The sequence below is a fragment of the Balaenoptera physalus genome, assembly GCF_965194825.1.
Source record: "Balaenoptera physalus genome assembly, chromosome: 10".
NCBI classification, from domain to species: domain Eukaryota; kingdom Metazoa; phylum Chordata; class Mammalia; order Artiodactyla; family Balaenopteridae; genus Balaenoptera; species Balaenoptera physalus.
In genome coordinates, this window is record NC_138889.1 from 67,241,922 (window position 1) to 67,256,649 (window position 14,728).

Genomic DNA, 14,728 nt, shown 5'->3' on the forward strand with positions numbered 1-14,728 from the left:
ACCTAATCCAATTTTATGTGCCACATTTTTTATTCTTGTAAGGGCATAAAATATAAAAACTACTTTAAACTTCTAAAGAGTATGTATTCAAACGACACTCAACTTCCTATTTTCCTTCCAATGGCGTTTGGGCACCAATTACGCAGCTATACCTTGGTTAGGGTCTGCAGCCTGCCCCTCACTCCCTACCTAAAAGAAGGTCTCGTTAAAAATCTCAGACTGGACTCGAATGTAAATCAAAACACTTTAATTATTCTCACTTAGGCCATTCCATAATCACCTGAAATGCAAAGACACTAGATCAAACATCATCCAGCTATGTCCAGCTTTTGTAAGCAGGACACAAATCTCTAGTTACAACGGGGCCATCCTTCTCAATCTCTTGGTAACTCAAATCTACACTTGGAACACCAGATTTAACAAATCTTGAGTCTACACACTTTACCTCATCTTTATTCAGCCTGGTTGCCCAAGCATATGAATACATACTGAATACTCCTGAAATGACTAGTATTTCTAATAGCTTAGAAAAATTCTGGGTTGAGAGCTACAAGAAACACTACCTGAACTTCACAACTAATTTGTATCCATTCTTAATACTGGGGAGACCGAGTCAATGCTTTCCTCAGCCTTTTGACTTTCCTTTAATTCGCGACACACACAAAAGGTTAAGTAAAAAAGAAGTTAGCGACACCATTACAGACGACTTCAAAATGTGAACCTAAGGAACATGAAAGCGCAAAAGCAACCGCAGTGTCTCCCAGCAGAGTCCAAGACCACCGCCGCGTTGTCGAGCTACCCCGGAGCTTCAGCTAAGGCAGGAGGCTCATCCTCCTACCAATGATGATGCCCCGGCGACTGGAAAAGCAAAGGGAGACTTGGCAGCCAGTGACAGGCATACAGCAGCTCTCGGAAAAGCAGAGCCTCCGCCCAAGACCAAAGGCCTCAGTTGGCACCGAGAGCCCCCAGGGAGCGGTGAGGCGTCCCATCCTGTCCTACCCCGCCTACCACTTCCCTCCCAACGGGACGACACTCGGCAATTGCTAGGCAAAGCCCACCCGGTCTCCAGAACGCTCTCCAGCAAGCCCACCGGGAGAGCCAAGGCCACCTCCTAGCCCCTGTGGGGAAAATGGCGTCTGTGAACCCTTCTCCCTCCCGGCTAGTCACAAGGACCAGCCTCCCTCCCTCGCTACAAAATGGCGCCTCCTGCTGGGGCCACAGAATCTGCATAATTCACTTGTCAGCGAGGCGGTGTCGCGCTGGGACGAGCGGTTCTGCCAACCAGTCAGAAGCAGAAAATTTTGTTCCGCACTTTGGGTAAGCCACTCAGGCGCTGGCTGTTAGGCCAGGCGAGTCTGACGTCAGGAAAAGGGGCGTGGATAAGGCGGTCTCCTTTCGCGTCGCCTAAATTTGAGCCAATGGCAAGCAGGAAGCGTCCAGTGAGTGACGTAATGACAGCCCAATGGAGGCTGGGGGCGGGCCTCAGACCCACAATGCTGGTTGCGGGGTTGAGGGGCCGGGCGGCTGTTTCCTGTCCTGGTGCATGGTGGTCGGACGAAGGAATTGTTGGAAAATTTTCTCGGAGGTTCGTATATAAATGTGTTTTTACCCAGTGTGCATTATTCTTCGCCCGGCCGCCGCCCTCAGCGTAGCGGCGCGGGCCCGCTTGGGCCCGGGCTCGGACTCCGGCTCCTCAGTCTCCGCCGCAGGCCTTGCAGATCCTACGGCCGGCCGCGGAAGAGACGCCTGGGCAGAAGCGGAGTTTATTAATAACCCGCGGCCGCCACTCGGGCGGCGGAGCTTTTCTCACTGAGGACGCACCCCACCCCCCCGCCCTCGTCTCTGCGCACTGCGCCCCGCCTGTTCCCCTCAGGGGACCGCCGAGGGGAGGGAGTGAAGGAGGGGAGGGTGGAGCCCTTGGGAGCCCGGCGGCGCTTCTCGGCCTGACCTCCGCGCGGAGCGAGTCCCTTGGCGCCGCCGAGGCGAAGCCCCTCCGGCTGAGACGCTGGACCCCAGTCAGCACCAGGCACCAGCTGGGGCGCCGGCGGCAGAACTGGTCGAGGGCCCGGTCGGCATCCCTCCTGTAGATCGCACCCAGAATTTCCTCCCACTCTGATCCTGCACAGATTTCTTGTTTCCCTCACTTAAAAAAAAAAAAAAAATTATTTTTTATGGTCATTGAGGTCTAACAGTGAATATTCGAAATTGTCAATTTTAGCATTCTCCTTTTTTCTCGGTTTTGGCCAAAGAGTGAACGAATGCTTTCGTTGCTTTGTAATATTTTATTGTGGAACGTAAATCCATTTTTATTCTCTCCCCTTTTGCTTTTTTTAACATTTAAGTTTACGCATTAAGGAAGTTAAGTAAAAAGTAGATAAGAATACAATTGCTAAACTGATTATTTGTTTAAGATCAGTTTAAGCCTTTGGAAGTGTCTAATCAGCTGGTATAGTCTAGTGGGGATGTGAAAAATTGTAGGTTCGAGGTTGTGGTCGGCTTTGTCCCGAACCTTACTAGAAGATACTTGTGTTTTGCTGTAGTTGACAAAAATCTGTGCAATATTTAATATATTCTCTTGCTAAGTGCTTAGTTTCAGTTCATTGTTAAGTGTTTAGTAAGAGAATAGGTAATGAGATCATACAAAAGCTCAGGTAAGACAGGTAACTAATTTATCCAGGTGTATTTTTATTACTTTGGAAATTATTTAGTGTACAAATACTTGAGTGCCTATTTCTTCCATAGCTGCCTTTTATTTTTTTAAAATAATGGCTTTATTGATATAATTTATATACCTTTACAATTCACCCATTTAAAGTATTATAATAATTAGGTAGGTTTAATGTATTCAGAGTTGTGCCACCATCACCAAAATTTTAAAACATGTTCATCACCCCCCAAATAACTCTGTACCCACTAAGTTACTCCCCATTTCCCCATAACACTCCTCCTTCCCCAAGCACTAATCTACAGATTTGTCTATTCCCAACATTTCATAAAAATGGAATCACACAGTATGTGGACTTCTGTGACTGGCTTCTTTCATTTAGCATGATATTTGCAAGATTCATGCATGTTACAGCATATATGAGTACTTCATTTCTTTTTATTGCCAAATATTTCACTGTATGGATGTAACACCTTTTATTTATCCATTCATCTGTTGATGGACAATTTAGGTTGCTTCCACTTTTTGTCTATGACGCATAATGCTGCCATGAACAGTTGCGGAACAAGTTTTTGTGTGGACATTTGTTTTTATTTCTCTGTGTGTATATATATACCTAGGAGTAGGATTTCTTGGTCATTTGGTCATATGGTAACTCTGTGTTCAATGTTTTGAGGAACTGTCAAACTTTTCCAAAGTGGGTGTACCATTTTACATTCCTACCAGCAGTGTATGAGAGCTCCCATTCTCCATATCCTTGCCAACACTTGTTATTATCAGTCTTTTTGATGGTAGCCATCCTAGTGGGTACGAAGTGTTATCTCTTGTGATTTTGATTTGCATTTTCCAGTGGCTAATGGTGCTGAGCATTTTTTCATATGCTTATTGGCCATTTGTATATTTTCTTTTTGGAAATGTCTATTTGGGTTTTTCCCCCATTTTAAAATTGGATTGTTTATCTATTATTGAGTTCTAAGAGTTTCTTATATAAAGGTCCTTTATCAGATATATGATTTGCAAAATGTCCATTGCCCTTTGCTGCAGGTTGGGATATTGCGGTGAAGTAAGGATTCATCATATTCTTCATGGAAAGATGACGTAGCTGTTTTGGGGAATTGTGCCTCTACTATTACTTTAGCTGTTATTAAATATTTATAATGTAGGTACAGTTTATGATCATGGGAGGAGAACTTTCTGAGTCCTGATGTTCTCATCATTACTTAATTTTGAAGTTTTTATCTAGTTTTTGTTTTTGGTTTTTAATCTGAGGTTTTACCCAGTTCTGAGTCTTTTTGCTCCTGGCTTTGTTTCAGGACATAGTGATTTTTTAAAGAGTTGGGTTGCTTGAGTCATTGCTCTTTGCTTAATTTGCATTTTAAGGGATGGCTTTTGTGAGACAGTGTTTTTTGTTTTTTGTTTTGTTTTGTTAAGTTTTTTTTTTAAATTTATTCTTATTTATTTATTTTTGGCTGTGTTGGGTCTTCGTTTCTGTGCGAGGGCTTTCTCTAGTTGCGGCAAGCGGGGGCCACTCTTCATCGCGGTGCGCGGGCCTCTCACTATCATGGCCTCTCTTGTTGCGGAGCACAGGCTCCAGACGTGCAGGCTCAGTAGTTGTGGCTCACGGGCCTAGTTGCTCCGCGGCATGTGGGATCTTCCCAGACCAGGGCTCGAACCCGTGTCCCCTGCATTAGCAGGCAGATTCTCAACCACTGCACCACCAGGGAAGCCCTGTTTTTTGTTTTCTAATTAATTAATTAGTTAATTTTTGGCTGCAATGGGTCTTTGTTGCTGCGCGGGGGCTTTCTCTAGTTGCAGCAAGTGGCAGCTACTCTTCATTGTGGTGCGTGGGCTTCTCAGTTCGGTGGCTTCTCTTGTTGCAGAGCACAGGCTCTAGGTGCGTGGGCTTCAGTAGTTGTGGTTCTTGGGCTCTAGAGCGAAGGCTCAGTAGTTGCGACGCACGGGCTTAGTTGCTCCGCGGCATGTGGGATCTTCCCAGACCAGGGCTCGAACCCGTGTCCCCTGCATTGGCAGGCAGACTCCCAACCCTGCACCACCAGAGAAGTCCCTGAGACAGTGTTTTAAACTTTACCGTACTGTCAAAATCAAAGTGATTTTGTTTTAAAGATGGATTTAGACTGGAAATCTTCCTCTTCCTCATAGAAATAAAAAATTGTAAACAGTAATACAGCTTTCTCCATACTTTCCCATAAATCTAATCCCATTTTAAAACTGTGCCGCAGTGGGAACTCTCTACCCTGTGGAAATAACTTGTCCATTAATGTGGAGACACAGGCATTTAACTCCGAACTACATTTTTTGTACTTAAAATAGCACTTTACGGGAATTCCCTGGCCGTCCAGTGCTTAGGACTTGGCGCTTTCACTGCCCTGGCCTGGGTTCAATCCCTGGTTGGGGAACTATGATCCTGCAAGCTGTGAGGCGAGGCAAAATAAACAAAAAAGAACAAAAAACCCCACTTTACTCAGCACTTAACTTTGACTAGGCACTGAGTTAAATGATTTGTTGAGTGGTGTACATATATACATAAACTTATCTTCGCTGCAAACCTAAGTCAAGTACTGGAGTTATCCCTGTTTCGTCAACTGAAGTTTAGAGTAACTTGACTAACTATTATACAGCAACGCTTGGACTTGAACCTATGACTGGCTCAAAAGCCCAGTCTCTCAACTGAGTTATTCAGTAACCTACCAAGTACCAACTTCTTTAACTTTTTAAAATACAGGATGTCTGTAGTTCCTAGAATGATACAGTATTTTGACTACTGTACATAATATGGCAGAGCATGAATGTTGTGCTGTTTATATACACCTTTAAGTTAAATAATGACGAATGCATTTGTCCTCGTTTTGAAAATACAGAAATTTATGTAGTATGGATGTAATGGTCACAAGAAGTTGGAATCATTTAAATTAATGGCAGTTTATACATGCTATATACATAAAATATACAGTAATATAAGAAGTGAGGCACAATGAAAAGAGCATTGGAATAAAAGAAGGCCTAATCTTTAATCCTGTTTTAGGCAATTAACTAGCCATGTCCTCATACTAATTGTATTCATTTGTTCAACAAATCTTTAGTAATTGTGTAGCATGTGCCAGGCATTCTTTTAGGCACTGGGAATTCAAGAGTGAACAGGACAGAGGGTGGTTCCTGCTATCATGGAACTTAGAGTTCACTTAGAAATTCTGATAAGTGGGACTTCCCTGGCAGTCCAGTGGTTAAGAGTTCGCCTTCCAATGCAGGGGGGCTTGCGTTCTATTCCTGGTCGGAGAGCTAAGATCCCACATGCCTTGCGCCAAAAACCCAAAACATAAAACAGAAGCAGTATTGTAACAAATTCAATAAAGACTTTAAAAATGGCCCACATCAAAAAAAAAAGAAAAAAGAAATTCTGATAAGTGCTATGAAGAAGATAAGAGTTCTGTGATACAGAATAAGAGGGTGGTGGTAGAATGGATATTTTAGATAGGAGGTGACACTGAACAATATGTGCGAAAGCAGGAAGAGTTAGGTGTGTTCTAGGAAGTAGAAGGTCAGCATGCATGGTTGGATGTGTACAATGGAGGACCATTGAAAAGCACTCTGCAACATGAGTTATGTTAAACTCATTAGATGTTTATTGAACATATAATCTTAGGTGTCAAAATTCCAACGACCCCTAGGACAGAGTACCTACCTTAGAAGGCTTATAGTCTAATTGGGAACATTGGATGTGGGAGTAAAAGGACTAAGAAGAGAAAGGAACGGAATCAGAAGCCTTTCAGCCAAAAACAAGGTTCTGTAAACCTCACTTTCCTCACCTGTAGAAAGAAAACTGGCATGTTTTGAATACATCTTGAGTGCTAAGGGCTTTATGTACATTTATTTCACATAATTCTTTTACAACAGCCCTATCAGGTGAATGTTCTCCCATTTTATCAAAAGAGGAAATGGAAGCTCAGCAGCAGGTTAATTGCCTGGAGCTGAGAGCAGGATTCAACTGCATAGCAGGCCGGCAAATTATAAAACATACAGATGAAATCTATAATAATTAAAACATGATTGGTAATTCAAAGTGACGAGGGCTACAGGCCAAATATCAGCAAATACTGTAGGATTCAGATGATAATGGACTGAGATCTTGGTAGTGAGCAACAGAGGCACGTGGAAGAGCCAGTGACAATTAAAGGCTGTTCCCTGTGTCTGGACTGCCTTCTCTACTCTTCCTACCCCTAGGAAATGTTTATTTATCTTTCTTATGCCCATATTCACATGTAATCATCTTTGCATACCTGAGGCAAAGTTAGGTGCTCCTCACTTTATTAATGCTTCTGTTTATAGTAACTTTTTTTTTTTAACTAAGTAGTTCTAAAACCATGAAAATAATACATGGTAAATTTCTTTTTAACTTATGGAATGTATACAGTAGAAATTAAAAGCCCCGTCCCCAGTCCACCCTCATCTCCTAGTCCCATTTCGGGGAGGTACTGCTGTAAAAAATTATGTATGTGTGTGCATAGCAAGAGTTAAAGAAGAAAACCAGGAAACGAAAAGATTTGATTTATTAAGCTAGTGGGAATTAATCTTATTAACTTAAATTTTTATTACAATATTGTATGCAATGAAAATTCTGCTGTTGTACAAGACAAAATAAGGTAGTTGGCGGTGTTATTGGACTGGAAGGATGAGAGACTGGAGCAAAGAAAGCAGTAAAGAAGTTATTGCAGTAGTTAATGTGTGAGGAGTTGGACAAGAAAGGTTTTGAAGGATAAAAATCATGGAGTTGAGGGGAATGCCCTGGTGGTCCAGTGGGTAAGACTCCACACTCTCACTGCTGAGGGCCTGGGTTCAATCCCTGGTCCGGGAACTAAGATCCCACAAGCTGGGCAGTGTGGCCAAAAAAAATTAAAAAGATGAAATGCTCTCTGTCATACCAAGTTCCCATATATATGGTTCCATTAAAAAAAAAAATCATGGAGTTGACAATTGCCCTATTGTGAATTTAAGAATGAGGGTTTAGTCAAGGATGACTTTTGATCATTTTAATCTGTTGTCTGGGTTTGGTGGAAATAGCCAAGTCCATATGGCAAATTGATTAGAGTGGAAAGATGAATTGGCAAACCTTAATGGTGTATATGGAATGTGTTGTGTTTAATTCAGACAGAAAACAAGATGTATTTTGATATAAAATGAATGACAACGTGGTACATTCCTAGGAGACCTCCCCACCTACCTATTGGATAGTGTCTTCCCTTTCCTCTGGCATTTGTCCCTTCAAACAGAAATGCTGAGAGGAAAAACAATCACTGGCAGACTTTTGGATGGGGCAGTTTGATTTGAGACCTAGGAATGTATGTAAATGTTTTGAGTTGATGGATTATAGATCTGTGTTTTTAAATGAGGAGTGAATGTTAGATTCAACTGGGGAGCTTTTTGTAAGTAGACATGCTTATTGTTGAGAAGATAATATTTAAGGAAAATATACTAGGAGATAAATGTCTGTTATTAAAAGTCAGTTATTTAAGGAATTCCCTGGCGGTGAAGTGGCTAGGACTCTGAGCTTCCACTGCAGGGGGCACAGGTTCGATCCCTGGTCAGGGAGCTAAGATCCCACATGTGGCAGCATGGCCAAAAATAAATAAAAATTTTTTTAAAAGTCAATTACTTAAAATCACCTTTATTTTATCTTATTTTTAAAATAAATTTATTTATTTATTTTTGGCTGCGTTGGGTCTTTGTTGTTGCGCACGGGCTTTCTCTAGTTGTGGTGAGCCGGCGCTACTCTTCGTTGTGGTGCACGGGCTTCTCATTGTGGTAGCTTCTCTTGTTGCGGAGCATGGGCTCTAGGCATGCGCCCTTCAGTAGTTGTGGCACGAGGGCTCAGTAGTTGTGGCACGTGGGCTTAGTTGCTCCACGGCATGTGGGATCTTCCCCAACCAGGGCTCGAACCCGTGTCCCCTGCATTGGCAGGCAGATTCTTAACCACTGCGCCACCAGGGAGGTCCCTAAAATCACCTTTAGAAATTATTTTTTGTCTTCCTTTTTTGGGGAAAAAGACTTTCAGAAGGAAAAGGAGATTTTTTTTTTTACCTTTTTAAAATTGAAGTATAGTTCATTTACATTATTATTCTTTTAAGGTGTACAACATAGTGATTCATTATTTTTATGGATTGAAAATTTTTTTTATTTTTTATTTTTTTATGGAGAAACCTTGAAAACATTATGTATAAGTGAAAGAAGGCAGTCACAAAAGACCACATACTATGATTCCATTTACATGAAGTGTCCAGAATAAGCAAATCTAGAGAGATAGAAAGTAGATTAGTGGTTGCCTAGGGCTTTGGAAAGGGGGAGGTAGGGTTTTCTTTTAGGGGGTGATAAAAATATTGTGAATTCAGGTTGTGGTGATTGTACAAATCTGAATATACTAAAGTCATTGAATTGTACACCTTAAATGGGTACATTTTATGATATGTGAATTATTTCTCAGTAAAGATATTTTCAAAAAGGAAAAGCATGAGCAAGAGGAAAGTTCCTCTTGAATAACACATCTCTGAAACTTTTTTTTTTGTCTTCTTTCTCCTCTGGCAATACCCTTTTACAGTAGAAGGAGAAAATAGTGAATAAGACAAGAGATAGAGCCGTACAGTCTCTTCTCATTTAGCTTTAAACTACTGATAAGCATTTATAGCAAACATATATATAATGCCATGTGCTGTTACAAGTGCTTTGTATTTAACACAGATACCTCACAATACCTCTGTGAAGTATCTTCCTTTTACAGATAGGGAAACTGTGGCACAGCATGGTTAAGTAACTTGCCCAAGGTCACATAGATAATATGTGGTAAAATGAGATTTTGAAGCAGGCTGTTTGGCTCCAGAGTCCTTATTCTTTTTTTTTTTTTTTTTAAATTAATTAATTAATTATTTATTTAATTTATTTATGGCTGTGCTGGGTCTTCGTTTCCGCGCGAGGGCCCTCTCCAGTTGCGGCAAGTGGGGGCCACTCTTCATCACAGCGCATGGGCCTCTCACTATGGCAGCCTGTCTTGCTGCGGAGCACAGGCTCCAGACGCGCAGGCTCAGCAATTGTGGCTCACGGGCCCAGTTGCTCCGCGGCACGTGGGATCCTCCCGGACCGGGGCTCGAACCCGTGTGCCCTGCACTGGCAGGCAGACTCTCAACCACTGCGCCACCAGGGAAGCCCCAGAGTCCTTATTCTTAAGTATAGTGTTATACTACCGCTCATAAGCATTCCTTCCTAGGTATAACCCATACTTTCCAATCTATCTATAGGGAAATCCTCCTTAGATATGTTTTAGTAGCTGGTTACTGTAAATATACTGCTTCCAGTCTGGAGAAAAACAGGTAATTAAAGTATACTGTGATAAGTGTTATTATAAGGGTATGAACAGAGTATCTTGGGAAATACATCTAAAGCATTCTGACCCAATTTGGGGAGTTCAGATAAAACTTTCTGGTGGAATCTGAAGAATTTAGCCAAGTAAAGAGAGGAGGAAGAGTATTCTAGAGGGTATGAATAGCAGTGTTCAGAGCCCAGATGCAGGAGACACCTTGGGCTGTTCTGGGAGTGGCAAATAATCCAGCAGCTCATGTAAAAGTTGTTGAGCCAAATGGTTAGAAGGTTGACTTTGCCACTTACTTATGTTGTGAAGTTAAGGACATCATTTAACCTTTGTGAGCTTCACTTTCTTGGTCTGCAAAATTGTGATAAAATGGTACTTAATTCATAGGATTGCTAGAAGGATTCAATGAATTAGTCGTAATGCCTGGCATATAGTATTTTGGAAGGGTTAGTTATCATTTTTTTTATTTTTTATTTTTATTTTTTTAATGCTATTCTTGTCTGCTTACATTCTTTTTATGTATGTATGTATGTATGGCTGTGTTGGGTCTTCGTTTCTGTGCGAGGGCTTTCTCTAGTTGTGGCAAGCGGGGGCCACTCTTCATCGCGGTGCGGGGGCCACTCTTCATCGCGGTGCACGGGCCTCTCACTATCGCGGCCTCTCGTTGCCGAGCACAGGCTCCAGACGCGCAGGCTCAGTAATTGTGGCTCACGGGCCGAGTTGCTCCGCGGCATGTGGGATCTTCCCAGACCAGGGCTCGAACCCGCGTCCCCTGCATTGGCAGGCAGATTCTCAACCACTGCGCCACCGGGGAAGCCCGGGTTAGTTATCATTATAATCCTTTTTATTTATTAGTGTTATTAACATTTTAATTAATATTTATTAAATGATACCAGTATCATTAACTACTAGAATTTTAAACAGTATTGCTGGAGTGTAGAATGTGAGGTTGTGCTAGAACAAGACTGGAAGATAGAGTGACCAACTTGTCTTGGTTTGCCCAAGACTATCCCAGTTTTATAACAAAGTGTCCCCCCCGCCCAAAAAAAAAAAAAAAGAAAAGAACTGAGAGTCCCATGACCCAGGAAGCTTCTCAGTCTTGGGCAACCCAGGATGATTGTCCGTCTTATTGGAGAAGTTAGTAGAATCCAGATCATATTTGGACTATATGGGGAAATGGGAAAGTTTTGAAGGTTTTGAGACAGAGAAATGCTCTGATTGGATCTGAAAGCACTTGGACTGTGCTTTGGAGATTAGATTGGAGGAGGGTAGGAGTGGATTTTAGGAGGCCGATGTAGTAACCCAAGCAGTGATGGTACCCTGAATTAAGACAACCTAATAAGAGAAGCGAATGAATTTGACAGATATTTAGGAGGTAGAGTAATAGTTCTTAGTGATCGGTTGGAGAATAAGGGGGATTTGACTACTGGGTAGGTTACTGCGTTTATCATTGAGGGAGAAAATACAAAAGTAGAATTTTGTGGCAAACTGTTTTGAGATGGAGGTGACTGTGGACCATGAAGGTCACCAAGGCCAGTAAGCAGCTAGATATATAGATCAGGAGCCCTTAAGAGAAAGGACTAGACTATGAATAATTTTTAGTATATGTATGTCCCCTGTGATACTTGGGACATATTTACATATAAAATAATTCCTTGTTTATTTGAAATTCAGATTTAACTGGTGTTTGGTGTTTTTCTTTGCAAAATCTGGCCACCCTAGTTCCAGCTTCTAAATTGAAATGATTCCACACTCTTCCCTGTGATGCCACAGCGGTATGGGTGGTAACTGCTTCTTTTTTTTTTTTTTTTAATTTATTTATCTATTTTATTTCTTTTTGGCTACGTTGGGTCTTCGTTGCTGCACGCGGGCTGGGCTCTCTCTAGTTGCGGCGAGCGGGGGCTACTCTTCGTTGCGGTGCGCAGGTTTCTCATTGTGGTGGCTTCTCTTGTTGCGGAGCATGGGCTCTAGGTGGGTGGGCTTCAGTGGTTGTGGTGGACAGGCTCAGTAGTTGTGGCTCGCAGGCTGTAGAGCACACGCTCGGTGGTTGTGGCGCATGGGGTTAGTTGCTCCGCTGCATGTGGGATCTTCCTGGACCGTGGCTCGAACCCATGTCCCCTGCATTGGCAGGCTGATTCTTAGCCACTGTGCCACCAGGGAAGTCCCGGTAACTGCTTCTTGAAGTTACTCTTTTTATGATACTTTAGTTTCTTTTTGCCTTTTTGGTTCTCTATCATCTGCTTAACAATTATTTATATTAAATGCTCTCTTTTAAAATAACTGATATGTTTTCTGTCTCCAGATTGGATCCTAACTGATAGACCAGCGCAGCCCACTTCCTGGTGATGTAGATTCCAGGACCCAGGAATGGCCTCAAATACAATCCCTCAAAAACTTAGTAGCTTCTAGTCTCTTTGCTTCCGGTAAATTTGCTTCCATATGTAAACAAACAACTACAGCCAAAACTCTCCTCTAGAGTTGTTGGCTCTTTATTGCTGACCTCCGAGCTCTGCCCATCAACTCCTCTCTTAACTTAATGGCCACTGTCATAGAAACAATAGTTGAGCTCATTCGTGAGGGCTGGAAGGTGAAAGATGCTTTAAAAAGGCCTTTAAGCCACAGTCTTATCTCCTTCCACGGTAACCACTTTGCTGGCACCACCAATGGCCTGTCCAATTTGGGATACAGAAGCAGATGGCTTTTTCAGCTGTGCAAGGGACCAAATTATGGGGTTCTAGTCAATTTAGATTTCAGGCTTTAGGCAGAGTTCCTTCCTTAGTAAAGCTATGCTCCAATCATCTCTTCTTGCAAACTGGCTGGCTCTACTGTGAGTTCCTCTTTCCATCAAAGAAACACACCAACAATCTGAATTTTCCTACCACTGCCCCTAAAGCTACTGCCTCAGTTGGTTTATGATCTGCTTTCCAAGATAAGACAGGCAACATTGGGAATAAATATTTCACTTCTGTCACTTTATTTTTTTTTTAATTTTATTGAAGTATAGTTGATTTACAATGTTGTGTTAATTTCTTCTGTACAGCAAAATGACTCAGTTATACATATATATATTTCACTTCTGTATTAAAAAGTTCACCTTGGGAATTCCCTGTGACAGTCCAGTGGTTAGGACTCCACGCTTTCAGTGCTGACGGCCCGGGTTCAATCCCTGATGGAGAAACTAGGATCCCACAAACGCACGACGCAGCCAAAAAAAAAAAAAAAAAAATCATGTTTTCCAGCCTGAAAAAATCTGTTTCTTCACTGCCCCAGACCCTACCTCCTCCCTGATTCCACCTTCTCTAGGTTCTGTTTCCTGCAACAACAGATATAAAATTCTGATTAAAGTAGGAATTGTTATATAATAGAGATCTGAAAAATCTATAACTTAAATTCTGGATTTAATTTTTCTAATGAAAAGAGAAGTCCAGAGGTAGGCAGCCAGGGCTGTGTAGTTCCATAAAATCATCAGGGACTCAGGTTCCTTCTGTTCTCCTGTCTGTCATCTAGCACACAGCTTTCATATTTAAGATTCCCTCAGAGGCCATAGGATAACTGCTGGAGCCCCAGTCATTAAAGCCAACCTCCAGGAAGGAAGAAGGAGAATATAAAAGGGCAAAAGATATATACTGACTGAGCTAGCCCATCTTGTAAAGGAGTTTTCCTGGAAGCCCTACCCAATAATTCCTACTTAGATTTTGTTAGCCAGAATGTAGTCACATGCCCACTCCTGTCTCGAGGAGAGGCTGGAGAATATAATTTCTTAGCTGGGAATATTGCTATCTCAGGATGGTGTTAGTAAGAAAGAAAGTGGGAAATGAATATTGGTAAGTACATCTCAGCTGGTGGGATCAGCATTGACAGGGGATACTAGAGTGTAGCCCACAAGCTACAAGCATCCCACATGATGTGGGCATCAGTAAGTATGTTTAAAGAAAGCATGGACAACCCACAAAAATCTGTTTTTTTGTTTTTTGTTTTTTAAAATTATTTATTTATTTTTGGCTGTGTTGGGTCTTCGTTTCTGTGCGAGGGCTTTCTCTAGTTGCGGCAAGCGGGGGCCACTCTTCATCGCGGTGCGTGGGCCTCTCACTATCGAGGCCTCTCTTGTTGCGGAGCACAGGCTCCAGACGCGCAGGCTCAGTAGTTGTGGCTCACGGGCTTAGTTGCTGCACAGCATGTGGGATCTTCCCCGACCAGGGCTCGAACCCGTGTCCCCTGCATTGGCAGGCGGATTCTCAACCACTGCGCCACCAGGGAAGCCCCCAAAATCTGTTTTGATTCTATATACCAGCAATGAACAATCTGAAAGGAAATCAAGAAAACAATTCCATTTACAATAGCATCCAAAAGAATAAAATACCTAGGAATAAATGTAATCAAGAAGATGAAAAACTTATACCCTGAAAACTAGAAAATATTGCTGAAATTAAAGAAGACCTAGTATAGCAGAAAGTAACACAACATTGTAAATCAACTCTACTCCAATAAAAAATTTTTAAAAATCAAAAAAAAAAAAAAAAAGAGAAAGGACTAGATAGATTTTAAAGAGCTTATAAATTCCAGAGATCTTTGAAGCCAATGGAATGGATATGATATTCCAAGAGGAAAAGTGCATAAAATGAAAAAACAAACTAGGACGGAAACTTGCGGGTTCTCAATATTTAGGAACCCATAGGAGAAATGGAAAAGGA

General features: G+C 42.0%; 1 protein-coding gene across 7 annotated transcripts in view; it reads left to right on the forward strand.

The window, feature by feature from the left end:
* The first annotated feature begins 1,487 nt into the window (after positions 1 to 1,487).
* Positions 1,488 to 14,728, forward strand: part of ZNF143 (zinc finger protein 143) — a 60,408-nt gene continuing 47,167 nt past the window's right edge. For 2 of the 7 annotated variants that reach the window (XM_082478124.1, XM_082478125.1), the window contains exon 1: positions 1,498 to 1,585. In XM_082478124.1, coding sequence (XP_082334250.1) covers positions 1,544 to 1,585 — 42 coding nt within the window. In that variant the 5' untranslated portion in view covers positions 1,498 to 1,543. Of the gene's footprint in view, positions 1,586 to 12,339; positions 12,461 to 14,728 lie in introns of those variants that run through there. The other 5 variants (XM_082478126.1, XM_082478132.1, XM_082478129.1 and 2 more) reach the window with 5 other exon arrangements.